Source organism: Scyliorhinus canicula, chromosome 4 (genome assembly GCF_902713615.1).
Source record: "Scyliorhinus canicula chromosome 4, sScyCan1.1, whole genome shotgun sequence".
NCBI classification, from domain to species: domain Eukaryota; kingdom Metazoa; phylum Chordata; class Chondrichthyes; order Carcharhiniformes; family Scyliorhinidae; genus Scyliorhinus; species Scyliorhinus canicula.
The window spans coordinates 70185288-70211289 of NC_052149.1; the positions used below are offsets into that span (position 1 = coordinate 70185288).

General features: G+C 46.8%; 1 protein-coding gene across 1 annotated transcript in view; it reads left to right on the forward strand.

Annotated features, from left to right (window-relative positions):
- LOC119964653 (retinoid isomerohydrolase-like) overlaps nt 1-23250 on the forward strand; it is a 56669-nt gene extending 33419 nt beyond the window's left edge. Inside the window, exons 6-14 of the mRNA XM_038794411.1 lie at nt 1718-1865; nt 3770-3851; nt 6612-6744; nt 13194-13333; nt 15478-15607; nt 20667-20781; nt 20886-20980; nt 21067-21178; nt 22743-23250. Of these exons, the coding sequence (XP_038650339.1) occupies nt 1718-1865; nt 3770-3851; nt 6612-6744; nt 13194-13333; nt 15478-15607; nt 20667-20781; nt 20886-20980; nt 21067-21178; nt 22743-22891 (1104 nt within the window). The 3' untranslated portion in view covers nt 22892-23250. The remainder of the gene's footprint in view (nt 1-1717; nt 1866-3769; nt 3852-6611; nt 6745-13193; nt 13334-15477; nt 15608-20666; nt 20782-20885; nt 20981-21066; nt 21179-22742) is intronic.
- Nucleotides 23251-26002: the final 2752 nt, after the last annotated feature.

Below are 26002 nucleotides of genomic sequence, written 5' to 3' on the forward strand. Positions count from 1 at the left end.
TCATCCGCACCTTCCATCAGCGCAGATATACACCTCTCGGTGGGTGAAAGTAGTGGACAGGCTCCTGGGGCACGATCTGGTGAGCACCACAGTTGCAGATGCACAGGAGGTGGAGGCAGGAACATCCAGGCATGGCAGCAGTTGGAGGTTTGCTGGATCCAAGGACCTTGCTGAGAACCCGTCAGATGCTAAGCCTCTGTAGCAGGCAATCCCAGAGCTGATGCAGTCGATATGGTGCAGCTGTGAGATTCAGAGGGGGATATCAGCGACACTCCAGCATCTCCATAGCCGAATGGTGGCGTCTCAAAGGCTATGGGCACAGGAGATTGCTGTGGCACCGAGGCCAATACTGCTAGGATGGCGACCGCAGTTGAAAGGCTAGAGCGCATGAGTGGTGGTGTCTAAGCCACCGTTCAAGAGAATATATTATATGTTCATGTTGGGCAGGAAGATGCGAGCAATGTGCTCACACTATACCTCTTTTGTGAGATGACCTGCTGTCTACCTAATGTAGGCTCAAATATATTTGCTGCCTTATTTTGTTTTTAGAAATATTTTTATTGGAGATATTTTCCAAATATACAAAGACACACAAGCACCCTTGCGCCACTCCCCCCCCCCCCCCCCCCCCCCCCCCCCCCACAGGCACCTCAATTCAGTTTAAAGAAGCCGATAAACGACATCCACCTCAGGGTCAACCCCTCTTCCACTCCAAGTATAGCAAACTTAACTTTTTCCAGGTGCAAAAGTTCTGCCAGATCACTCATCCATACCCTAGCCTTTGGCAGCTCCGAGTCCCATCAACTCAACAAAATCCGTCTCCGGGCTATCAGGGAGGCAAAGACCCAAGACATCGACCTCTCTCCCTACCTGAACTCCCAGACCTTCTGACACTCCGAATATCGCCACCTCCGGATGCTGAGCCACCCCTACTCCCAGAATTTCGGACATTACTGTCAAAAACCCCTTCCAAACCCTCTGCAACCTCAGACTCACCCAGAACATATGGTTGCCCCCCCCCCCCCCCCACACCCCCCCACACCCCACACACACACACAAGCCGCCCACACTTGTCCTCCACCCCCCAAAAAGAACCGGCTCATCCTCAAGACCATCATCTGGCCTCTGTGCACCACCTTAAATTGGATGAGGCTTAACTTCAGACACGATGAGGAAGCATTCGCCCTCCACAGGGCTTCCCTCCACACCCCAGCCCCCAACTCTGCCCCCAACTCTTCCCCCCACTTGCATCTGACCTCCTCCACAGGAGGGTTTGGAAGGGGTTTTCGACTGTAATGTCCGGAATTCTGGGAGTAGGAATGGCTCAGAATCCGGAGGTGACGATATTCGGAGTGTCGGAGGATCTGGGAGTTCAGGTGGGGAGAGAGGCTTGGTCTTTCAGCTCCCCACGACCCTCGCCCTTCCCTAATGTCAGTACGTGCTTGGTGAGATTTTTCTTTTGCAGTTTCTGGATTTTTATTTACATAGTAAAGTTAATAGTGGCCTTAAATTTCCAGCGTTCACACTCTTGAGACAATGCTGAAGTGTATTGGTTAACCTCAGAACCAGGGGAACAGTATCTTATAAAATTTATCAAGTTGAAGAGAAGGTGCTTATAAACTATATATCTCATTATACATTAAGAAATCAGGATTTGTGCAACCAGCCGGTTCAAATTTTATTCTGCATTTTGTGACGTAATTTTATTTTGATGCAGGTGGATCTTTGCAAGTATTGTGTAATCAACGGTGCAACTGCCCATCCTCACATTGAGCGCGATGGAACTGTCTACAATATCGGCAATTGCTTTGGGAAGAGATTTTCTTTTGCTTACAATATTATCAAAATACCCCCACTGCAGTCAGGTATATATTGTACATGTGTTTTCTTAAAACTAATCCAGCCTCTAGAGATGGATCAAAATCTTAGTGCAGGAGAGTCGAAGATGGGGCAGGTGTACATGATTGACTCATCATTGCAGTGATTGCACTGAAGTTTTCCAGCAGGAGTTGAAAACCATGATGAATGTTTAGACAAATCACTCCTGTCAATAGACGATATGGATATTTTTGTTCTGGTATTGAAACGGACACGTTACAGCCAGGACAAGCAAGCTCCTCATTAGCCAGATGGTCACAATTGCTTTAAATAAAAGGAAATAGTTCATCAAAAACTTTAGTAAAATCTTCTTCAGTTCTGTATTAATTCCAGTTCCTGGCGTTACTGCTGGAAAGTTTAGCTCAAGCTTTTGTAAAGTATCTCTTTTCCCTCAGTGAGGGATCCACTGTGACTAAAAATGCAAATATTAAAACCCAGAACAACGATACTTAGTTTCCAGGTTCCTAATATCAAGGTCTTTGTCTTTCCATGACTACACGGTTTTCTGCTTGCTAAAAACTTTTTATGGATTCTGAAAGGTACTGGCCACACATGGTTGCCAATCAGACCTGTACCTTCTCTTTCATGAACAGAGGCAGTGAGGCTTACCTGTCAAGAGAAAGAAATATTTAATTTACCACATTTGCAAGCTGGTTTGAAGCTTCATAAACTAAAGTACATTTGTCCCATAACAATCTCCATTCCCTAACCACTGATCTCATAGATTCATAGAATGTACAGTGCAGAAGGAGGCCATTTGGCCCATCAAGTCTGCACCGGCCCTTGGAAAGAGCACCCTACCCAAGCCCACACCTCCATCCTATCCCCCTAACCCAGTAACCTCACCCAACTTTTGTTTTGGACACTAAGGGCAATTTAGCATGGCCAATCCACCTAACCTGCACATCTGTAGACTGTGGGAGGAAACCGGAGCATCCGGGAGAAACCCACGCAGACACGGGGAGAATGTGCAGACTCTGCACAGACAGCGACCGAAGCCGGGAACCCTGAGGCAACTGTGCTAACCACTGTGCTACCATGCCGCCCTCATCCATCTCCCTGAAAATTGTTTGAGGCTTAACCTAATTGTTCACCACCATGATGTCACATTTGACCATGACGTAAGCTTTCAACCACATATCCATGTCATCACTAAGAGTGTTTATTTCCACTTCCATAATACCCACTGACACTGCCCTGCCTCCTTTCATCTGATGTTCAAACCTTCATCCATGTTTTTGTTACCTCTGGATTTACCTTTGATAGAATGTTATACATTGACTTAGTTGCTGGAGAGGTATCATAGAATCATAGAATTTACAGTGCAGAAGAAGGCCATTCGGCCCATCAAGTCTGCACTGGCCCTTGGAAAGAGCACCTTACTTAAGCCCACATCTTAACCCTATCCCCGTAACCCAGGAACATTTTCTGGATACTAAGGGCAATTTAGCATAGGCAATCCTCCTTAACTGCACATCTTTGGATCGGGACTTGCAGTTTGACCATTAGGAAGAATCATCTGTGAATCAGTCTTGCATAGCATTCTGGAAGCTATTTACACAACAGGATTTCTTGAGTTCTGTCAGCAGATTATGCACATTTAAAATGAAATATTCAAGATAGATGGTGTTCAGTTTTAACAACCATCTGATAGATTTCATGCCCAATTTATTGGCGCAATCTCAAGAATTATCATATTTTTGGGTAGCTGCTTATTTTTACAAATACTTTGATTTCATTAAAATTTCTTATCAAGAAGGTTATCCACAATGAGCATAGTAGATCTGATAGAATCAAATATCTAGCCTGTACAAATGCTCAAATTATAAGTAAAACTTTTCATACTTAATGATTTCTCTGCAATCCAACATTAAACTGTTTATAATTACAGATAATCAAGACCCATTGAAGAAAACAGAAGTGGTTGTGCAGTTTCCATGTAGTGACAGATTTAAGCCATCCTATGTACACAGGTTTGTATTGCATTTTCGATTATTTTTTGAGTAATCCTGGATGATTTTTGAAAACAAGTGTGCTAACAGAGTTTTTATTAAATAAACTAGCAGCTCATTCAGTAAAATTATGTGATAACATCACATAATTGGGCAGCACGGTAGCATGGTGGTTAGCATAAATGCTTCACAGCTCCAGGGTCCCAGGTTCGGTTCCCGGCTGGGTCACTGTCTTTGTGGAGTCTGCACGTCCTCCCCGTGTGTGCGTGGGTTTCCTCCGGGTGCTCCGGTTTCCTCCCACAGTCCAAAGATGTGCAGGTTAGGTAGATTGGCCATGCTAAATTGCCTTCGAGGGCCGAAGGGCCTGTTCTGTGCTGTACTGTTCTATGTTCTAACTCAAACTTTGGGGAAGTGTAGTTTTATGATAGATTTTGAAGCAAATAGATGGGGTAAATTTGATCCTTAGTGTTCCTGAGCTGAAAAAGGAAATAATTAGGAAGTTTTCTGTTGATAACCATTGGCCATTTCCAGCAAAGTGCATGGATGATTGGTGAGTACAGGTTTGGGGTGATGTTGGTAGAGTACAGGATTGGGATGATGTTGGGTGAGTACAGGATTGGGATGATGTTGGGTGAGTACAGGATTGGGGTGATGTTGGGTGAGTACAGGTTTGGGGTGATGTTGGTAGAGTACAGGATTGGGATGATGTTGGGTGAGTACAGGATTGGGATGATGTTGGGAGAGTACAGGATTGGGATGATGTTGGGAGAGTACAGGATTGGGATGATGTTGGGTGAGTACAGGATTGGGATGATGTTGGGAGAGTACAGGATTGGGGTGATGTTGGTAGAGTACAGGATTGGGGTGATGTTGGGAGAGTACAGGATTGGGGTGATGTTGGGAGGGTACAGGATTGGGATGATGTTGGGAGAGTACAGGATTGGGGTGATGTTGGGAGAGTACAGGATTGGGGTGATGTTGGGAGAGTACAGGATTGGGATGATGTTGGGTGGGTGCAGGATTGGGATGATGTTGGGTGAGTACAGGATTGGGATGATGTTGGGAGAGTACAGGATTGGGGTGATGTTGGGTGAGTACAGGATTGGGGTGATGTTGGGTGAGTACAGGATTGGGGTGATGTTGGGAGAGTACAGGATTGGGGTGATGTTGGGTGAGTACAGGATTTGGGTGATGTTGGGTGAGTACAGGATTGGGGTGATGTTGGGTGAGTACAGGATTGGGGTGATGTTGGGTGAGTACAGGATTGGGGTGATGTTGGGTGAGTACAGGATTGGGATGATGTTGGGAGGGTACAGGATTGGGATGATGTTGGGAGGGTACAGGATTGGGATGATGTTGGTAGAGTACAGGATTGGGATGATGTTGGGAGAGTACAGGATTGGGATGATGTTGGTAGAGTACAGGATTGGGATGATGTTGGGAGAGTACAGGATTGGGGTGATGTTGGGAGAGTACAGGATTGGGGTGATGTTGGGTGAGTACAGGATTGGGATGATGTTGGTAGAGTACAGGATTGGGATGATGTTGGTAGAGTACAGGATTGGGATGATGTTGGGAGAGTACAGGATTGGGGTGATGTTGGGTGAGTACAGGATTGGGATGATGTTGGGTGAGTACAGGATTGGGATGATGTTGGGAGAGTACAGGATTGGGATGATGTTGGGTGGGTACAGGATTAGATGATGTTGGGTGAGTACAGGATTGGGGTGATGTTGGGAGAGTACAGGATTGGGAGATGTTGGGTGGGTACAGGATTGGGGTGATGTTGGGAGAGTACAGGATTGGGGTGATGTTGGGTGAGTACAGGATTGGGGTGATGTTGGGTGGGTACAGGATTGGGATGATGTTGGGTGGGTACAGGATTGGGAGAAGTTGGGTGGGTACAGGATTGGGATGATGTTGGGTGAGTACAGGATTGGGAGAAGTTGGGTGAGTACAGGATTGGGAGATGTTGGGTGGGTACAGGATTGGGGTGATGTTGGGAGGGTACAGGATTGGGGTGATGTTGGGAGGGTACAGGATTGGGGTGATGTTGGGTGAGTACAGGATTGGGGTGATGTTGGGTGAGTACAGGATTGGGATGATGTTGGGTGAGTACAGGATTGGGGTGATGTTGGGTGGGTGCAGGATTGGGGTGATGTTGGGTGAGTACAGGGTTGGGGTGATGTTGGGTGAGTACAGGATTGGGATGATGTTGGGTGAGTACAGGATTAGATTATGTTGGGAGAGTACAGGATTGGGATGATGTTGGGAGAGTACAGGATTGGGGTGATGTTGGGTGAGTACAGGATTGGGGTGATGTTGGGTGAGTACAGGATTGGGATGATGTTGGGAGAGTACAGGATTGGGATGATGTTGGGAGAGTACAGGATTGGGATGATGTTGGGAGAGTACAGGATTGGGGTGATGTTGGGTGAGTACAGGATTGGGGTGATGTTGGGTGAGTACAGGATTGGGATGATGTTGGGAGAGTACAGGATTGGGGTGATGTTGGGTGAGTACAGGATTGGGATGATGTTGGGTGAGTACAGGATTAGATGATGTTGGGAGAGTACAGGATTGGGGTGATGTTGGTGAGATGGCAAATCATCATGGTCATCAATTCACATTGCTTACACTTTTGACATAAAACATGTGAATGCAGAAAATTCATTTTGATTACACTTCCTTGCAAAGTCTTTCTGTGTGAAGCGTTTCATAGAAATGCATCTGTTGTTGAATCACTGCTGGTTGTGACCAGGAACTTCTTTATCCAAACAGCTTTGGTTTGTGTGAAAACTACATTGTATTTGTGGAACAACCAGTCAAAATTAACCTGTGGAAATTTCTAACATCATGGAGCGTACGCAGTACTACCTACATGGATTGCTTCGAGTCAAATGATTCCATGGGAGTAAGTAGCCATTCAGTATGCAGAAAGATATAACATTTTACTTCTGTTTTCTATTTTCTGAGTGATACTTTCCTTTTTTTTAAAAAATATTTTTATTAGGGGATTTGAAAGTTTTTATAATAATAATAATAACAATGACATAATCATGGTATAATAAACATTTCCACCCCCATCCCACTCTTCACACACCCCAACCATAAAACATTCCGTCCCTCTTCCCCGCACTCCCCCTCCCGTTTGGAATACTACATCTGCTGACATTTTAATTTCCCCCGAGAAAGTCAATGAACGGCTGCCACCTCCGGGTGAACCCAACCATTGAGCCTCTTAAGGTGAACTGTATTTTCTCGAGACTGAGAAACCCAGTCATGTCACTAATCCAGGTCTCTACACACGGGGGCTTCGAGTCCCTCCACCTTAACTAGAGCCGTCTCCGGGCTACCAGGGAGGCAAAGGCCAAGATGTCAGCCTCTTTCGCCCCCCTGAACTCCCGGCTCTTCCGACACTCCAAAGATCACCACCTCCGGACTCGGCACTACCCATGTTTTTAGTGGACATCACCTTAGCAAAACCCTGCCAAAACCCTCTAAGCTTCGGGCATGCCCAAAACATGTGGACATGATGTGCTGGGCTTCCTGCGCACATCACACACCTGTCCTCTACCCCGAAAACCTGCTCATCCTAGCCGCTGTCATGTGGGCCCGGTGGACTACCTTGAATTGTATCAGGCTGAGCATGGCACATGATGAGAATGTATTAACCCTGCTTAGGGCATCTGTCCACAGACCCACCTCCAGCTCTCCTCCTAGCTCGTCCTCCCACTTGCCCTTAAGCTCCTCCACCGGAGTTTCCTCCGCCTCCGAGAGCTCCTGCTAAATATCAGATACCTTCCCCTCTCTCACCCAAGTACTGGAGACTACTCTGTCCTGTATCCCCCATGGCAGCAACAGTGGAAAGGTCGGAACCTGCTTTCACAGGAAGTCGCGGACCTGCAAATACCTGAACCCATTCCCTGCTGGCAATTCAAATTTATCCTCCAAGGCTTTCAAGCTGGGAAAGCTCCCGTCTATAAATAGATCCCCCATCCTTCTAATTCCTGCCCTTTGCCATCTCCAGAACCCACCATCCAGCCTACCCGGTACAAACCGATGATTATTATAAATCAGGGTCCTAACTGATGCTCCCTCCACTCTCTTATATCTCCACCACTGCCCCCAGATTCTCAGAGCCGCCACCACCACCGAACTTGTGGAGTATCGGGCCGGCGAGAACGGCAGGGTGCCGCTATCAGTGCCCCCAAACTGGTGTCTTTGCATGACGCCCCCTCCATCTGCTCCCACAAACAGAAACCTGGGGAGGACCGTCATTTTCATGGTCTGTACCCTCCCCGCCAGTGATAGCGGGAGCATGTCCTATCTCTTAAAGTCCCCTTTTGTTTGTTCTACTAGCCGGGATAGGTTTAACTTGTGCAGTGCATCCCATTCCCAGGCCACCTGGATTCCCAGATATTGAAAGCTCTTCCCTACCATTCTAAGCGGCAGCTCTGCCAGTCTCTTCTCCTGTCCTCTTTCCTGGATCACGAACATCTCGCTTTTCCTCATGTTCAATTTATACCCCGAAAAGTTGCCAAATTACCCCAGGATTCGCATTACTTCCCCCACCCCCTCCAATGGGTCTGAAATATACAAGAGCAGGTCATCTGCATAAAGCGAGACCTGGTGCTCCACCGCCCCCCTAAACCAGCCCTTTCCAGTTCCTAGAGACTCTTAATGCCATGGCCAATGGCTCTAACCTCCTTGTCTGACACGATTCTCCCTGCCTCGAATGCCACTCATTTATTGATCAAGATCGCTACCCCCCTGGTCTTTGAGTCCAGTCCTGAGTGGAATACTTGGCTAACGCACCCCTTTCTCAATCTCGTCTGGTCTATAACCTTTAGATGTGTTTCTTGTAGCATTGCCATGTTCGCCTTCAGCCCCCTCAAATGCGCAACACGTGAGCCCTCTTGACCGGCCCATTCAGCCCTCTGATGTTCCATGTAATCAGCCTGGTTGGGGGCTTCCACCCCCCCCCCTCCTCTCCCCCCCCCCCCCCCCCCCCCCCCCCCCCCAGACTAGCCATCACACTTTTTAGGTCAGCCTCTAGCCAGTGCCCTTCGTCTCCTCGAGCCCCCCCCCCCCCTCTCCCCCCACCTCGGGCATTCGCCGTTCCCGAACTCCCAATTGTCCCCTAGTAGCAGTTCCTCCCCTGTAAGAAAAGCCGCTCCCACTTCCTCCCCCTCTCCCACCTAGCAACAGCACTATAAACTCAACCCCCCAAGTCAAGCTTCAGCTTAACACTTGCTCACCCCCCACTGCGCTTCTGATTCAGCTGACCCATGCTGACTTCATCGCGCCCACTCATGGCACCAAGCCGTCTGTCTCCCCATTGTTCTCTCCCCTCTCCCTCCACTTGCACAAACATATTAAAAGCATCACATTTCCCAGTAAACAAACATCAGAAAAAACAGTTAAGAAACAGCCACTTTAGAAAAACAAAACACCCAAAAACAGAACCAACCCCAAAGACCATCCCCCTCTAACCAGCTCCCTGCAAGACAAAGTTAACTTTAGCCATCCAACCAGCCCCTTATTACACATAGCACTACTTATACTTATACAGCTCAGCACAACAAATCACCACCACAGTACTCTCTAAGGCTTCAGTGTCTTTTAGTTCGCCTCCAGCCTTTTTTCTTTAATAAAAGTCCATACTTTGTCTGGTGTTTCGAAGTAGAAGTCCCGTTCCTCATGTGTGACCCACAGACGGGTTGGGTACAACATCCCGAACTTCACCGCCTTCTTAAAGAGGGCCGTTTTTGACCGATTAAACCCAGCTCGCCTCTTGGCCAAATCCACACCCAGATCCTGATAAATGCGCAGCTCACAAGTTTCCCACTTGCTGCTATGTTCTTTCTTGGCCCACCACAGAACGTGTTCCTTGTCCAGGAATCGGTGAAAGTGTACCACCATGGCCTCAGTGGCTCGTTCGCTCGGGGCTTCTTCGCGAGGGCTCTGTGCGCTCTATCCACTTCCAGGGGCCGAGGGAACGTCTCAGCCCCCATCAACCTCTCCACCATGTCCGTCACATATGCCCTCACATCCGATCCCTCACTACCTTCAGCGAGGCCAACAATTCTAAGATTCTGCCTCCTGGACCTGTTCTCCAGGTCCTCCAGCTTCTCCTGCATTCTTTTCTGGCGATCGTTCATCATCTCCACCTTGGTCTCCAGCACAGTTATGTAGTCCTCGTGATCAGACAACTTTTTCTCCACTTCCTGGATCGCTGTTCCGTGGGTCTCTTGATTCTGCACAACTTGATCAATCGAAGCCTTAATCGGGTCCAGTGTGTCCTTCTTCAGCTTGGCGAAGCAATCTTCGAAAAACTTCACCAGCTGCTCCGTCGACCACTGTGCCTTCTCCCCGCGGTCCTTGCTCTCCGCCATGCTGTCCAGCGTTACCAGCTCTGCTTACCAGTCTTCCTTATAGGACTTTGTCTTCTCACACGGCCACTTCTGGTCCAATTCTCCATGCACTGGAGGGGGATTTCTCCTCACTGTCTCACTCTTCACCAATTTATCCCATAAAATCCAGGAAAAAACAGGGAAAAAGGTCCAAAAGTCCGTCACAGGCAGGAGCTATCGAATGTGCGACCTACTCCTCCACGGCCACCACCAAAGTCCTGAGTGATACTTTCCTAGGTGACACAATAAATTTTAATATAAAAAACAAATATGCTGATGATCGCACAATGTTCACCACCATTCGAGACTCCTCAGATACTGAAGCAGTCAATACCCTTATGCAGTGAGAGCTTGACGACATTCAGGCTTGGGATGATAAATAATATTTGCTCACAATGCCAGGCAATGATTATCTTAAGAGAGATTCCAGCCATCTCCCCTTGCCATTCAATGCATTACCATTGCTGAATGCCACATTATCAACTCTGCAGAGAATAACCCATCTCCAGACTCCCCAAAGCCTGTCCACCATCTACAAGGTATAGTTCAGGAGTGTAATGGAATACTCTTCACTTGCCTGGATGAGTGCATCTCCAACAGCATTCGGGATGTTTGACACCATCCAAAACAAAGCAGCCTGCTTGATTGACAACCCATTCATCACCTTCAACATTCACTCCCTTCGCCACCAACACAGATTAGCAACAGTGTACCCTCTACAAGATGCACTGCTGGAACACACCAAGACTCATTCGACAGTACATTCCAAACTCGTGTCCTCTATCACTTAGAAGAACAAGGGCAGCAGCTGCAAGTTGTCCTCAAGCCACACATTATCCCAACTTGGAAATATATTGCTATTCCTTCACTGTCACTGGGTTAAAATCCTGGGTCTCCCTCTTTAACTGCTATGGGTTTACCTACACCACAGGGAGTGCATCAGTTCGAGAGGGTGCTCACAACCACATTCTCAAGGACAATTAAAGATGGGTAATAAAATCGCTCGCCTAGCCAGTGATGTCCACATCCCCTGGATTGTTTATTGATCTTTTCCTGCATGCTTGAATACAGCTCCTGCTTCCTGCTGTGAAAAAGAGGCAGTCAAAGAACTTAGCTGCCTTTGATATGGTGAGGGACAGTCAGTAGTAGCAAGAGTGTTGATAAACATTGAGGTGAGCATCAAAGGAGGGTAATGGAGATGCATTCAAGCATGAAAGATGGATGGATTTGTTTATTGTCGTGTACCGAGGTGCAGTAAAAAGTATTTTTCCACAAGCAGCTCAACAGATCATTAAGTACATGAAAAGAAAAGGAAATAAAAGAAAATACATAATAGGACAACACAAGGTACACAATGTAACTAGATAATACTGGCATTGGGTGAAGCATATAGGGGTGTAGTGTTAATGAGGTCAGTCCATAAGAGGGTCGTTTAGGACTCTGGTAACAGCGGGGAAGAAGCTGTTTTTGAGTCTGCTCGTGCGTGTAAGTGAAAGACCAATGAACAATCCATCGAGCTGTTGAGAAACAAAACTGTACGTCATTGGCAATGCAATGTATTGCTGTGTGAAATTGAATGGAAGATCTGCATTTCAAAGACTGCCAAGGAATTCCAAGCCCTTTGAGATGTACTGGGCTTGGGAGGAAGCCTCTCACACTTGTAACAGCTAATGCTTTAAACACTCTTGTCTGAGACAGCAGATGTAAGGAAAGGGTTAGTGCAAATGCAATGATTTTTCAACTTGGACTGCTCTTCAGCTTTCAGGCAGGGGACTCTGATGGTGGAGGTCTCTGATTGGGGGGGGTGGGGGGGGAGCAGAATTTGTTTGAGTCCGCTTTTGGGCATGTCTGGTAGGGTGTGTTTCCGACGCTGCAGCGCCAAGAATCACTCCATTGTTCAACAGCTTTTGCCATTTTATTTGGACTCGGGGAGTTTCTCTCCACCAAGGCCACACTCCAAGAGATCAGAGCTGGCTTCGCCAGCAGGAATGGCTGGGAGCACCTCCTCCAATGGCAAGACCCCCAGGCCTGAATCCTGGCAGTGCCAATCTGGCATCTGGGCACCCTGACATTTCCAGCCCTGTACCCTCACAGTGCCCCTTGCAGTTCTACGTGGGCACCCTGGCACTCCTGAGGTGGCAATGCCAGGGTGCCTAGGTGGCACTGCTAGGATGCCAGGCTGAGAGTGCCTAGGTGCCTGGATGCCAGAGTGCCAGGGTACTACCCTGCCTGTCCCTGACAATCCAGGGGTCTCTAATGGCCTGCAAGACGCCTTGAGGTGCCATCACGGCCTGGTCCATATTTGTATAGACTAGTACTAAACAATGCCCTGGATGAGCTCTTGCAGGTGCGGCCGTTGACTCCCGGGCTCATTTATTGGCTCATTTAAATATGCAGATCCACTGGGTGAGATCCACATTGCGCCAGGTGGAGTGCGTTGGGTGACTTGCGCTTGGCCTGGCGCCCGTCGCAGAGCCCAATTTGGGGCTCTTGCGCGATTCACCTGTTGCGCCTGGATCAACACTGGGCGCAATGCCATTGCTGAATTGCGCCCTAAGTCTACATTAGTGCTTGATAGAACTATAGAAGCGTTACAGCCATTCAGTTCATCATATTTGTGTTTGCACTCTGTGCTCCAGTAATCCAAAGCTAATCTGACTGCCCTGCTCTCTTCTTATAGTCTTTCTGGTTTCAAATATTTATTCAATTTCTCCTCAAAATGTGTAATGGTGTTTGTTTCCTCAAAGCATTTGATGATTTGCTCCTCAGTATAAAAAAAATTCTCCTAATCTCTCTTTTCCTCTCTTAGTGCTAATTTTAAATTGATACTAACCATCTCTGTAGAGTGCACGTACAAAGCTTATGACCCTCCTGCCATGATTATGTAGTTATAGTGGAACAGAAATTTGAAGACTTCCAATTTGTCATGAAATAATGTGTTTTACAGACATGGTTCCATGTTGCAAGCAAGAAAACGGGTGAATACCACAACATCAATTACAGGACTTCAGCATTTAATATTTTCCATCATATCAATACTTTTGAAGACAGCGGCTTTATTATTGTTGATGTATGCTCCTGGAAGGGGTAAGTACCTTGTTACAATCCCAGTTGATGTTATAACTGGACGATAAGATCCCAGAATGGAACCCTGGCTCAAAAGACCGTAACTTAAAACGTGGAGGAACAGAGTTACAGGACTGCTAATTACTTTTCGCAACAAGAAAAAAAAAATTAAACATGAAAAAATTGGATTATGATACATTTCTCTTGGTTTTAGTGAGTCGAGCCGGGGTGAAAAGTTGGGGGAAGGAACCAAGGCTGGGGGGCGGAGCTTATAAGATGAAATGGAGGGGAGGAATTTGTGTGTGGTGGGGGGGGGAGTCTGCAATTCATGGGTGTCATTCACAGTACTCTTTCGGGGATTGGATGGCGTTGAATATTAGGGGGGTGGGGGTTGGACTATATATGTCAATGGTGACCATAAGCGATTCCTGATTTCTTTTTCTTTTTCCTTTTTTTTCCCCTCTCCTTGGGAGGTTTTATTGTATTCGAGGCTTATATCGTCATGCAGGCCGTTGCTTGGGGGTTGGTGGGAGGATGGGATTGTTCTGGTTAATGAGGGGATTGACATTGTATTTGTTACTGTTTACTGTTTGTTGGTGCGGTGTAAATCGTGAAGAAAATGTGAAATTGGAGAATAAAAATACTTTAAAAAATGATACATTTCTATTTTACTGCCCTCTTAGCTTAACAATTGCACACAGACCTTAAGATAAACACAGATTACAAAGTACATCTTAAGTTATAATAGTCTCATTTACACAAGGTCCCTTTAAACACACAGATTGGCTGTGGTAAAATACACTCTCCACTCTGATCCCAAATTAGTGTTTGTGGATTTCTTCTCAGAATCTCCCAGATGATTGTCACATGAGAGTTTCCAAACTCTATTCCCAAAAATAAACTTTAGAATTTTCTATCATAATTGTACTTTCCCTTGATGGGTTTGCATTTCAAAACCCAAACCAGGTTTTCTAAATGACACTTTTAAACAAAGCTTCAGCTCTATTGTTAACAGCGAATCCAGTCCATGATTTTACACCAACCCCTTTAGGATTTCATTGTCTTGACTGCTGTGCAAACTTCACATAATTATATTAATTCTCGATTCCTGGATTGTATTAAAATGGCATCAGACTTCTGTTTTACCTTTGAAGGCTGATGTCCCATTTTAAATATGGATACTGCAGTTGTCTCGAGCACTTTTTTTACTCTTCATTGAATTATTCTGAACCATACCTTGGTCTCTGTTTGATTAACTCCAGGCGTCTTGGACACTTCTTATAATTTCTCTAGTTTCCTTAATAAGCTGGACTTTAAATTTCCGGCATCTGTTGTCTTAACTATGACTCCATAGTATGGTTTTCTTCTCACAAGGCTGAGAGAGATGGCCCCTCTTTAGGCTTCTAAAACCAACTGCTTACAGCAGAGCTTTGAGAACTGCCTTCTCTTTCACTTCTATCTTCAACTGCAATCAAATTAGCTAAACTGAAACTTAATATAAATCTAACTTCCTTAAAACTTGTGATAAACCACTGTATTGCATTGTATGGTATTGTGTTGTGTTGTACATGCCTAGGCGTGTCCAGGCTGGCTCCGTCTGTGGCTCCTTCCCTCGGGCTTATGTATAAAGGTGGCAAGTCTCCGCCTCTGACCCAGTTCGGGTCCAGAGGCAGGAGGCTTGCTGTTTAGTGTATTAAAGCCTCAGTTACATTCATCATTCGTCGTGTGTTTATTGATGGCAAATCAAAACTACCTTTATTTTTCTAACAGCCTATTTTAATTAGTCATCTGGTGTTGGTAAAGAGAAAACATGTTAATATTTATTTTAAAAGAATTGTTAATTTTCACCTTTCCAATTTTCTCACAATACTTTCAAGTGCTGACTCATACTGGAGAACACAATCATTGGATGCCATCTGATTTCTCACTATTGGCCATGTTTCATTAATTCTCACCATGTGTATTATTCATTTGATCTATAACAATGTTTGCCACCACGTTCTCCAACATTAATATTCCTGTTAATAATCTTAAATGCCCAAATGATTTCATACTGTATGAAAATCTCATCATTACTAGATAATTTTTAAAGTTACATCATTTAGCAACCCCTTTGTCCAGTTCCTAACTCACGTGAGCTGTTTTGTTGAATACTTCCAATACAGGTCTGAGTTTATATATAATTACCTGTGGCTTGCCAATCTACGTGAAAACTGGGAAGAACTTAAGGTGAACGCAAGAAAGGCTCCTCAGCCAGAAGTTAGGAGATATGTTCTGCCATTGGACATAAACAATGTGAGTTTTAATTATTATGGAATATTAAGTGGAAATGGAACATTAAGCACATTTATTTCCTGAGTCGGAATCATTTGACTGTAATGGTCATAATGTAAATCAATTTGTGTGGGATTTTATTGTAATATTGTTCAGCGGTCCACTAAAACAGCAAGAATTGGGCTAAATTGAGAAAAATGACAAATGCTGAAAAGTTGAAATACAAATTAGGCATTTTAGCAGTTGGAGTGAAAAGAAAGTTAAGATTCTGACGAAATGTCATTACCTAAAATGTTTCCCAACATTTATGTTTTTGAGATGCCGAAGGACTTAGCATATATTTCCAGTATTTTCTGTTCATATTAGAGTTGATGCTAACAAGTTAACACTCAAAGTAAAATGTTTAAAGGAAATCAGGTTAAACTGGTCACCTACCAGGACAAGGTGAAATACTTTGACTCCCTGGAGGAGGTCAACAAGTTCGTTCAGAAAATGAGCTGGGGAAATAGCAGTAAAAGGCAATGGCTTAAATATGGGCTTTAAGGATTCGGAAGGGGTTGGGCAACCACATCACGGGCTGTTGGTGGGGGAGGGTGGAAGGGGGGAAGGGAGAGAATTACAAGGGGTTGAGAAGGGAAATCTGATTGTCGGAGAGCTGCTACACTAGCGAACAGGCTGGTGTACAGAGAAGGGGGAGGCAGCAGCGCCCCTCCCAGGAGGGAGGGAGCACCTGGCAAGAGGGAGGGGGGAAGCGAGGTGCAGTTTGACATGCTCTACCCTGCTAAACTATGGGTCACCAAGGGAAACGAGGAGTAAGAGGATAGAGAATGGACTGGGTGCCAGAGAGGGGGATAAAGTCAAAGGAGGAGGGGGGGAAAAGCAAGGGGGAACACATGGGAAGGGAGGGCCGTGGGGGGGAAGCAGGGGGTTTGCAGGGGGGAGAGGGGGGAGGATAGAATATAGTTGCACATGGAGATGATGAAAAAGAGGAAGTAGATGGTGGCCATGTTGAATGGCCCAAGAGCGAGAGCAGGCCTTGGTTAACTGGGCAAGGCCACAGGTTGCGTATGGCTGACCCCACAGGAGGGTGGGGGGAGGGGCAGTGGGGGGGGGGGCAGAATTAGAATAGCCACATGGAAGGTGAGAAGCCTCAAATGGCCGGTGAAAAGATCAAGAATCCTCGCCCATCTCAAATGTTTGAGGGTGGATGTAGCCTTCCTACAAGTGGCACACTTAAGGGAGAGAGAATGACTGTGTGTAGGGAAGAGCTGGGTGGGACAAATGTTCCAGCTGTGCTACGACACTACAACAAGGGAGGGTGGCCATATTAGTTAAATGGACAATAGCGTTCACGCCCATGAATATAGTGATGGACCGGGGGAGATTTGTTATGGTCCGTGAGCCCATGGAGGTTCAATCATGCGATGAAAAAAGAATTCTCCTTCTCCCGCGGGCACAAGGCCTACTCACGCATAACATTTTTATCGCAGGGAAAATGGTGCTTCTGGGGTAGTGATGGCGGAATACCCCACAATAGTGATCTCCAACCATGTGCTGCATTACATGGATGTGAGGTTGGAGAAGTGCCTGGCCAGCGCCCCCATGGAAGCTGGACACAAAGCCACCTCTCTCTGAAAAGGAATTCTGTAAAAATATATCCCAAGCCATCGGTGGTTATGTAACCTGCAACCAGGACTGGGAGGTCTCATCCTCCACGTTCTGGGAGGCATTGAAGACCACGATCAGGGGGGAAATAATAGCTTATAGGGCCCATAAGGACAAGAAGAAATGGGTGTTTGATTGAATCCATGCTGGATGAGGATCGGCAGTACTCCACGGCCCCAACCATGGAACATTGTGGCGGAGAGGAAAAAGCTGCCAATGGAAATTGATCTGCTCTCCGCAGGGAAAGCAGTCCATCAGCTCTGCCAGTATTTGGGGGCCTTTTACGAACATGGGCCGGGATTCTCCCCTATCCAGCCGGCGGGGGGTCCCGGCATGTCGGAGTGGCGTAAACCACTCCGGCGTCGGGCCGCCCCAAAGGTACAGAGTTCTCGGCACCTTTAGGGGCCAAGCCCTAACATTGAGGGGCTAGGCCCACGCCGGAGTGATTCCACTCTGCCAGCTGGCGTAAACGGCCTTTGGCGCCACGCTAGCCGGGGCTGAAAGGACTTCGCCGGCCGGCGTAATTCCGCGCATGCGCCGGAGCGTCAGCGGTTGCTGACATCATACCAGCGCATGCACAGGGGAGGGGGTCTCTTCCATCTCCGCCATGGTGAAGACCATGGCGAAGGCGGAATAAAAAGAGTGCCCCCACGGCACAGGCCCGCCCGCCGATCGGTGGGCCCCGATCACGGGCCAGGTCACCGTGAGGGCACCCCCTGGGATCAGATTGCCCTGCACCCCCCCCCCCCCCCCCCAGGACCCCGGAGCCCACCCGCGCCGCCAATCCCGCCGGTCAGGTAGGTGGTTTAATCCATGCCGGCGGGAGGGGCCTGTCAGCGGCGGGACGTCGGCCCATCGCGGGCCGGAGAATTGCCGCGGGGGGCCCGCCGACCGGCGCGGTGCAATTTCCGCCCCCGCTGAATCTCGTGGGGCGGAGAATTCGGGACACGGCGGGGGCGGGATTGACGCCGGCCCCGGGCGATTCTCCGACCCATGGAGTCAAAGCCAGCTGCATGCTGGTGCATCAACCATCGAAGCAGGCTGCTGGGCAAGAAATAGTATAAGTCAGGATAGTTGTAGCCCTGAACGAGATTAACAAGACCTTTGAAAACAGGGTAGAATGGAAGGACCTCATGGAGGTGCTTGAATGGTTTGGGTTTGGATCTGATTTCGCTACGTGGGTGAAACTCCTGTACAGTGCTCCCATGGCCAGCGTGCAGATGAATGTCACCAGTTCCGAGTACTTTGGCCCCATAATGGAACGAGGCAGGTGTGCCCGTTATCTCTGCAGAGAGGGTGACACGTGGGAGGACTGGCCCTGCCAAACCTTTTATTCTATCGCTGGACAGCAAAGGCAGAGAGGATGAGAGTGTGGCTGAGAGAGCCGGAGGCGGACTGGGTCCATATAGAGGATGTCTCTCCAGGCCCTGGCCACTGCCTCACTCCTGCCACCCCTCCCTCCCCGTCCCCATACCCCTGCCACCCCTATTCACAACTCCTCTCGGAGCCCGGTGGTACTGGAACCAGTTCAGGCGGCACTTCAAACTGGGTGGTATGTCTGTAGAGGGAATGGAGATAGGGGGGGGGGGGGGGGGGGCTCTGGATCGAGGCACTGTACACGATCAACTCCACCTCCTCTTGTCCAGGGCTAAGTTTAATGCAACTCGTGGTGGTGCACATAGCGCACCTAACCAAGACACGGGTCAGCAGAATCATCCCGGAGGTGGAGGACAAGTGCAAGCAGTGTCAGGGGCCACACGTTCTGGTCCTGCCCTAGACTCAATGGGTTCTGGACAGCATTTTTTGAGCCATTAATGGGATATGGGGCTAAGATGGAGCCATGTCTATTTGTGCGGTCATCAGGGTGTCAGAGCACCCAGAGCACTTCATAGGGAAAGGAGCAGAAGATCGCCCAGTGGAGACTTCTGCTCAGATGGAAGTCGGCAGCATCAACCAGAGCCTTAGAGCGGCTTAATTCCTGAAACTAGAGGAAATAAAATAATCAATCAGAGGATCGGAGGAGAGATTCTATGACACATGGAAAAAATATACCAACCTTTTCGAAGAGCTAATCAGCAACTTTGAGGGGGGGAGGGGGGCAGCAGATAGAAAGGCGGAGGGTTGGTCGGGGGAAGGAGGCATGGGGGGTGAGAGAGAACAGCCAAGGGGAACGCACATAGCACAGAGGAGATATGGGGAGGCAGACCGTACACCTGGAGGTCTACAGGCCCCTTCCATGTGTAAAAGAACAGGGGGACAGAGCACCCGTCTCATCCTTTGTAATCAATAGTTTAATGTAACTCCTTCCATCACTTAAATAAAATAATATATTCTTTTTACAATGTTCACCATTGTAAATAAGGAAATGCTATTTCTGGGACTATTTCCACAGGTGCTGTGACAACCTGCGATACATATGTTGTTCTTGTTGTTGTTTTTATTCTGCTTTGTAAATTTTGATATAAAGCACTAAAACCCCCAAAAATACAAAAAACAATTAATTTCAGTGCCGGTGTGATGCCAGGAGTATAAGGCCTACATCCCAACGATTGACTGATCAAATCAAAAGTATGTTTCTCCAGTTGTTTATAGCAAGGCAAGTAGAGTACTCAACCAGCCCACGCTTGCAAAACCCAAAACAAAATATTAGATGCAATTCTATGATTTGGCAGCACTTGCTGAACAAACCTGAGTGTGCTGATAACTACACAAACAAGCAATTTAAGATAATAAGTTGATCTCTTAGCGTGATTCGGGGCAGTAGGGTAGCATGGTGGTTAGCATAAATGCTTCACAGCTCCAGGGTCCCAGGTTCGATTCCCGGCATTTGTGGTATTCTTGGATGAGTGCACTAAAGGATAAGTTCCAGCACCATATCTCTCCTTTCAGCAATATTCAAGTGTATGTACCAAAATGAAAATGTGTCTTTTGGTTTCCTTGATGGTCTAGTCACTTTATCTATATGGCATCATAAATTACTTCTGCATTTATAAAACACAGTGGTTGCACTGAATTGCTTGTTCCATGTCAACACACACTTCATTTCCTTCAGGAGGTGAATTGCTCAGGCCACCCTGACCCTATCACGAGCCCCGAGGAAGAGGGTCCTTCAGTTATGTATATTTTTTAAGTGTGCACCTCTTTGGTATTCCAAGCTGTTTGCTAGGCCTGGATCCCACTTGTATGGTCCTTGTACAACCTTGTGGAGGCCAAACACCAGCATTCACTGAGCCAGCTCAGTCAGTGCCTTTTCTCCCAAGAGTTCTGTCTTACTTCCACCATAGTTACCCTGGTGAAGCTTTAGACCCATAAACATTTATTAAAAACATTGAAATGAAGAATTCTTGCCCTCTTACTTAGTACTATATCCGGTGGTGCATTTTGTACAGTGCCTTGTTTATTGTCTCTTATCTAGGTTGAACATGGCAAAAATCTAGTGTCTCTCAACACCACGACGGCCACTGCTACAGTTCGGCAAGATGGAACAATTTGGCTGGAACCAGAAGTGCTCTTCTCAGGGTCTCGGCAAGGTGAGCCCTTTTCTTTCATACGAGGATGTGCAAAAAAAAAAATCTTAAGAGATGTTTTTGGAGATTGCTTGAAATTTGCATAAAACACACTTTGTCTTTCACAGCATTTGAATTTCCTCAAATTAACTATCAGAAATTCAGCGGCAAGGACTACACCTATGCTTACGGACTGGGTTTGAACCATTTTATTCCAGATAAGGTAAAAAAACTGGGTAGCTGGAAAGGAAATTATATTTAGCAGGAAATGAATTTGTTTCCACTTTAACCTATTCGTCTCCCTTGCAGATATACAAGTTAAACGTGAAAACAAAGGAGCATTGGTTATGGCAGGAACCGGATACATATCCATCAGAACCTATCTTTGTTCCACGTCCAGATGCGATGGATGAAGATGATGGTATTAAATAAGGCTGTGTTTGCTACCAATGCTGTGCGTGCTCAGTTGTACTGGTTTACTCTGTGCCGTCATTGCAAGTGACAGAGTAGGCAGCTGAGATGCTCATCAGTCAGTTATTAAAGACAGTGATTAAAAAGACCTCACTTTCTCCAAGTTAGTGGGGTGGAGGGGGAGGAATGGAGCTGGGGATTGGGATAGGGAGGGAGAGGAGTTGACTGATCCATCCGGTGATGGCCGCAATTCTGGATTACAATCTTAATATCCTGCTTTTGGAGCTCTGCGGCTTCTTCTGGTTTGAAACTGTTGGCTCCCTGTAGTTTCTGAATCCCCACTCTAGAGTCTCTTTCCATTTAATCCATGCCTGTCACCAGGAAGAAGGCCCATAGCTCCTAATGTGATTTTTAAAGGTTGTAATCTGGAATCCAAATAAGATCAAACTGGCATTGTGTGTCTTGCAATTGATGTCATTGATTTTCTGCCCATGTTTGGACAAGTGTACAGATGCGTATCAGCAGCCATCTTGCGCAGCCATCTTACATTGGCAAGAGTCATAGAGGTTTACAACACAGCTAATGCCCTGTATGTACCTCCCCTACTACCTTAAGGGACCGGTGTACATGCACACCAAGGTCCCTCTGAACCTCGGTGCTTTCCCAATGTCCTGTCATTCATCATGTATTCCCTTGCCTTGTTTGTCCTGCTCAAATGCATCACCTCACACTTATCCGGATTGAATTCCATTTACCAATGATCAGCCCATAGACATTGTGATAACTTACATTTTGGATCAGGCAGGAGGATGTCAGATGGTGCTTGCTTTGCAGTTAATGATGATAACTTTGAATGGTAGCAGAGGTTTCTATTCTACTTTACCTCCCTTTTATCACAAAAGTGGGAAAAACAGGTTAAATTTGGCACTGTGACCTGGGATTCTTCCCTTTAGGCTCCGGATAACCTTGCAAATCAGTAACTAAGCAGGTAGAGTGATTCTAGTTGAACAAAAAGTGGGATGCTCATGAGGACTGGTAAACTGTGCAGTTGTAGTTAGTTAATCCACAGTGATGCTTCCTACTTCGGGAGGCCCTAAGTCTTGGCTCTTGTCAGTTTGAAACTAAACTCTCTGGATTTGTGTAAATGTGGTGTTTCTACAAGCATAACTCGCCGTAACTTTGTTTGGAGATCCTTGAGCATGAGGGTAGACTTCCAATTGCCATGCATTCATACATCTGATGAATGATATGCAAACTGCCTCTCAGACCATTTACATCCAATCTCCTCATGTAATTGCCTAATTGTGGATAACTGCTACTGTGGAGTCTCAGACTTTCCAAGTCTCTTTTTAAAAAACAAAACCTCAAGGAATGATCAGTAATAATCCCTGATGGCTCATTCTGCATGTTAACCGCCTAGCCACCGAGATGTGCCTTACATTTCACACATGCATGCAACCAGATGTGTTATGAAAGGGATTATGTTAAACATTAGACTGAGGCAGCAAGAGATAATTACTTGAATTAACAGGAGGAAAATATGATGGTTAATGATTTTTTTTATTTGTTAACAGGAATATTACTGACTTCCGTTGTAAGCCCAGGTTCAGGACAAAGACCTGCCTTCCTTCTGATTCTTGATGCCAAGGATCTCAGTGAAATAGCTAGGGCAGAAGTGGAGACCAACATTCCTGTTACCTTCCATGGAATGTACAAACCATGACGACCTGTTACGCAGCATAACGGATTAGTGTCGTCATTGAAAAATACTACAATGTCAAACCAAAACTGCAGAACAAAAGATAAAAAATCATGCTAACATCATATTCCTTCTTTTAGCTGGTATGCCAGTACATATGAAAATATATATGTTCATAACTTGCATTTGTTGAATAGTTTTGAAGTACACAATACATCAAAATTAGTTAATGTCAATAGTGGATTTCTATGTGAAGTCAAGTATTCATTGTTTGATATAACAGCTGTTAGTGTAACCAGACGTTAATGTTTAAGAAAAAGATTTTAAAAAATCAAAGTTGCTTTCTGTTTAAGTTGTGATGAATAAAATCTTTTGACATGCTATTTTTGCCCCTCAAGGTCTAAATTGTATGTGGTTGTGATTATCAAGCTGAGATAACGGTAACAAAATGATGGTGTACTTCTAGCAGCATCTCCCAAGCTACAGGCAGATTGTGGGATGCAATTCCCACTCCACTGGATTACAGCAGATTTGAAAAGCAATTCATGTTGTTCTAGTTTTTGTCTGGAATGTCAGACCTAATGGAATAATTTTGAGTACCTTAGAAAATAAAATATGAACCTGCTGCTGAGGGCAAATAGGTAAAATTCGGGAGGACATTTTCCATGGGGATGGCCTGATCTCTTGTCATAATGTGGGTAGAAATGCAGAACATATAGTAAAAAGGCCTGCTTATTTTTTTTCTCCAGTTTTCTGCTAAAGCTGGAGAAACCTTACTGAAATTCTAGCCTCTGGTTTTTATTGTTGAGTTTGGATTAATGGAATCTATGTTTAATTAACCATGCTAATTAGGAGAGAGAGATAAATCCTACCATTTATGTTACTGGCCTGCCCTTGGCATAAAACCCAAGAAAGCAGCATTTTTCTTTTGAGTGCTAACATTATGAATTCCAAAATAATTATAGCAGGCATCACAACAGGAGGCCTAATATTGCGAAGCCCAATGCAGAATATTGCACGTTAGATTGAGCGTGGCACAATTCCAAATGTATGAATGAGCTATAGTACTGTGAGAGTAATAAATCTCTAAGCCTACTGCTATGACTCAAAGACGTGGCCTCAGTTGGTAATGGGAATTTTGCATGGGCCAGTTTGGGACCTGGTCTGCCCTTACTTAGCTACTCTATGCCATGGCTGCAATAAGTATGCTACATTTTGCCTCAATACTATTGGATGGGGGAGGGAAAAATCAGACAGTTTCCACTCTTGCGTGCTATCTGCAATGCCCTTCTGTGGTCAGTACGTTGTCAACTTTTACTGAAACTCATATATGATGAATCGGCACGGTAGCAATGTTCCTTCACAGCATCAGGGGATGCAGGTTCGATTCCCGGCTTGGGTCACTGTCTGTGCAGAGTCTGCACGTTCTCCCCGTGTCTGCGTGGGTTTCCTCCGGGCTCTCCAGTTTCCTCCCATAAATCCCGAAAGACATGCTGTTAGGTAGTTTGGACAGTCTGGATTCTCCATCAGTGCACCCGAACAGGCTCTGTTATTAAGCACAAAGCACTTGTCGGCTTTTAAATATCCCAAATCTGTGCTTCTGTCAGCTCTTCTTCAACTAGCTTCCTTTCCCCAAACTCTCTTGCTTTCTTTCCAACTCCCTCCCCCATTACCAACAACTCTTGCTTTGAGGAATAGAGGTATGGGAGGATGGTATGATCAACCCTGTCAAATGCTGCAGAACAGTGAACCAGAGGAAGGAGGGATCATGCAGAATGGCAGCAGCCATAGAATTTGATGGTTTTGACCAGAATGAGACATCTCCTGCACCCTTGGTCCCTCCCCCACTGCCTTCCTGAATGTTTAAATACCTTTCTTTGTCATTGTTTTCATTGACATATATTGGAAACTATTTCCCATTCATTTTCCCCTTCCCATTCATTAACAACAGTTCTCAAAAAGTGCACCGTTAACCTTCTTCATTCTGTGGGCATAACCCGGCCTCATTGCGCTCTCACTCCAGCGAAACAAGGCCGGTGAAAGGAGGAAAATGAGAACCGCCCCAGTCACCAAACCATTTGCGATGCAACTGGCCCACTCACGTAGGTGAAATCAGGATCCCACCGTAGCGTGGCGAGAAGCCAAGTTTCACCACTTAAGCCCCATTTCCATGCAATTAATGGGAGCCACCCTTTATCCAACAGCCTCCCGTCATTCAGCGGCCTCCCCAGCAAGTGCTCACGCTGCTGCCGATTAGTACTCCTTTTGAAAAACGTGAACCTGGTGGATGGGCTTCTGCAGGGAGCTGAGGAGGTGAGCAGCCATCATCGCTCGCAGGCAAAGAGCCCAGGGGCACTGGGCAAACTGTTCCTGTGCTCTGGGGGGGGGGGGGGGGGGGGGGGGAGGGCAACCGTGGGGGGTGCAGCCCTGGTTGGGGTGGGCCACCATGGGGGGCTGAGGTTATCACGCCTGGGTGGGTGGGGGCCTGTGGGGGCAGGGGCAGACGTGTGGGTCCGCCATGCCAGGCCCTGGAATGTGTGATCCCGTACCGGGAACTAGCCCCTGCCTGTCTTGCCCCAGCGACCACCCATAATACCCACTGACCTCTGGCTGTGTGACTGAAGGCCATTGCTAATAGTGAATTGGCAATTGTGGTTAATTGAGCACTTCACACATTCCAAGTGGATCCCTGTGGGTGGGTGGGCCATGTAGCATGTGGGGCTCATTCCCCAGCATCCCAATCACACCTTGATGAATGGACACTGTGCTTGAACACTGCGGGGGTCAGCGGCCAACCTTCGATCACGCAGGGAATGGGCCCCGGGTACATGTCTGCAGGTAGGTGTGGGTGGGCAGGGCATGTCGGTTGGGGGGCAGGGGAGCATGTCTTAGGGGTACGGGCAGGGGATTGGTGCTGAGCCCGCATCACGGAATAAAGAGCCAGAGGTTGGGGTGAGGGGTGAGGGTATTTCAATGATCCACGTACAATGTACAAGTGCCCCATTATCCTGATGGTGCAGCCCCACTACCCCCCTCCCACCCCTAACCCCCCTCCCCTAAACCCCCCTCCCATCCCGCCTCCTCCTCCCCGTGCCCTCAGTGATCCTCGCTGTGCTTGGCCTTCCTTGCTCCACC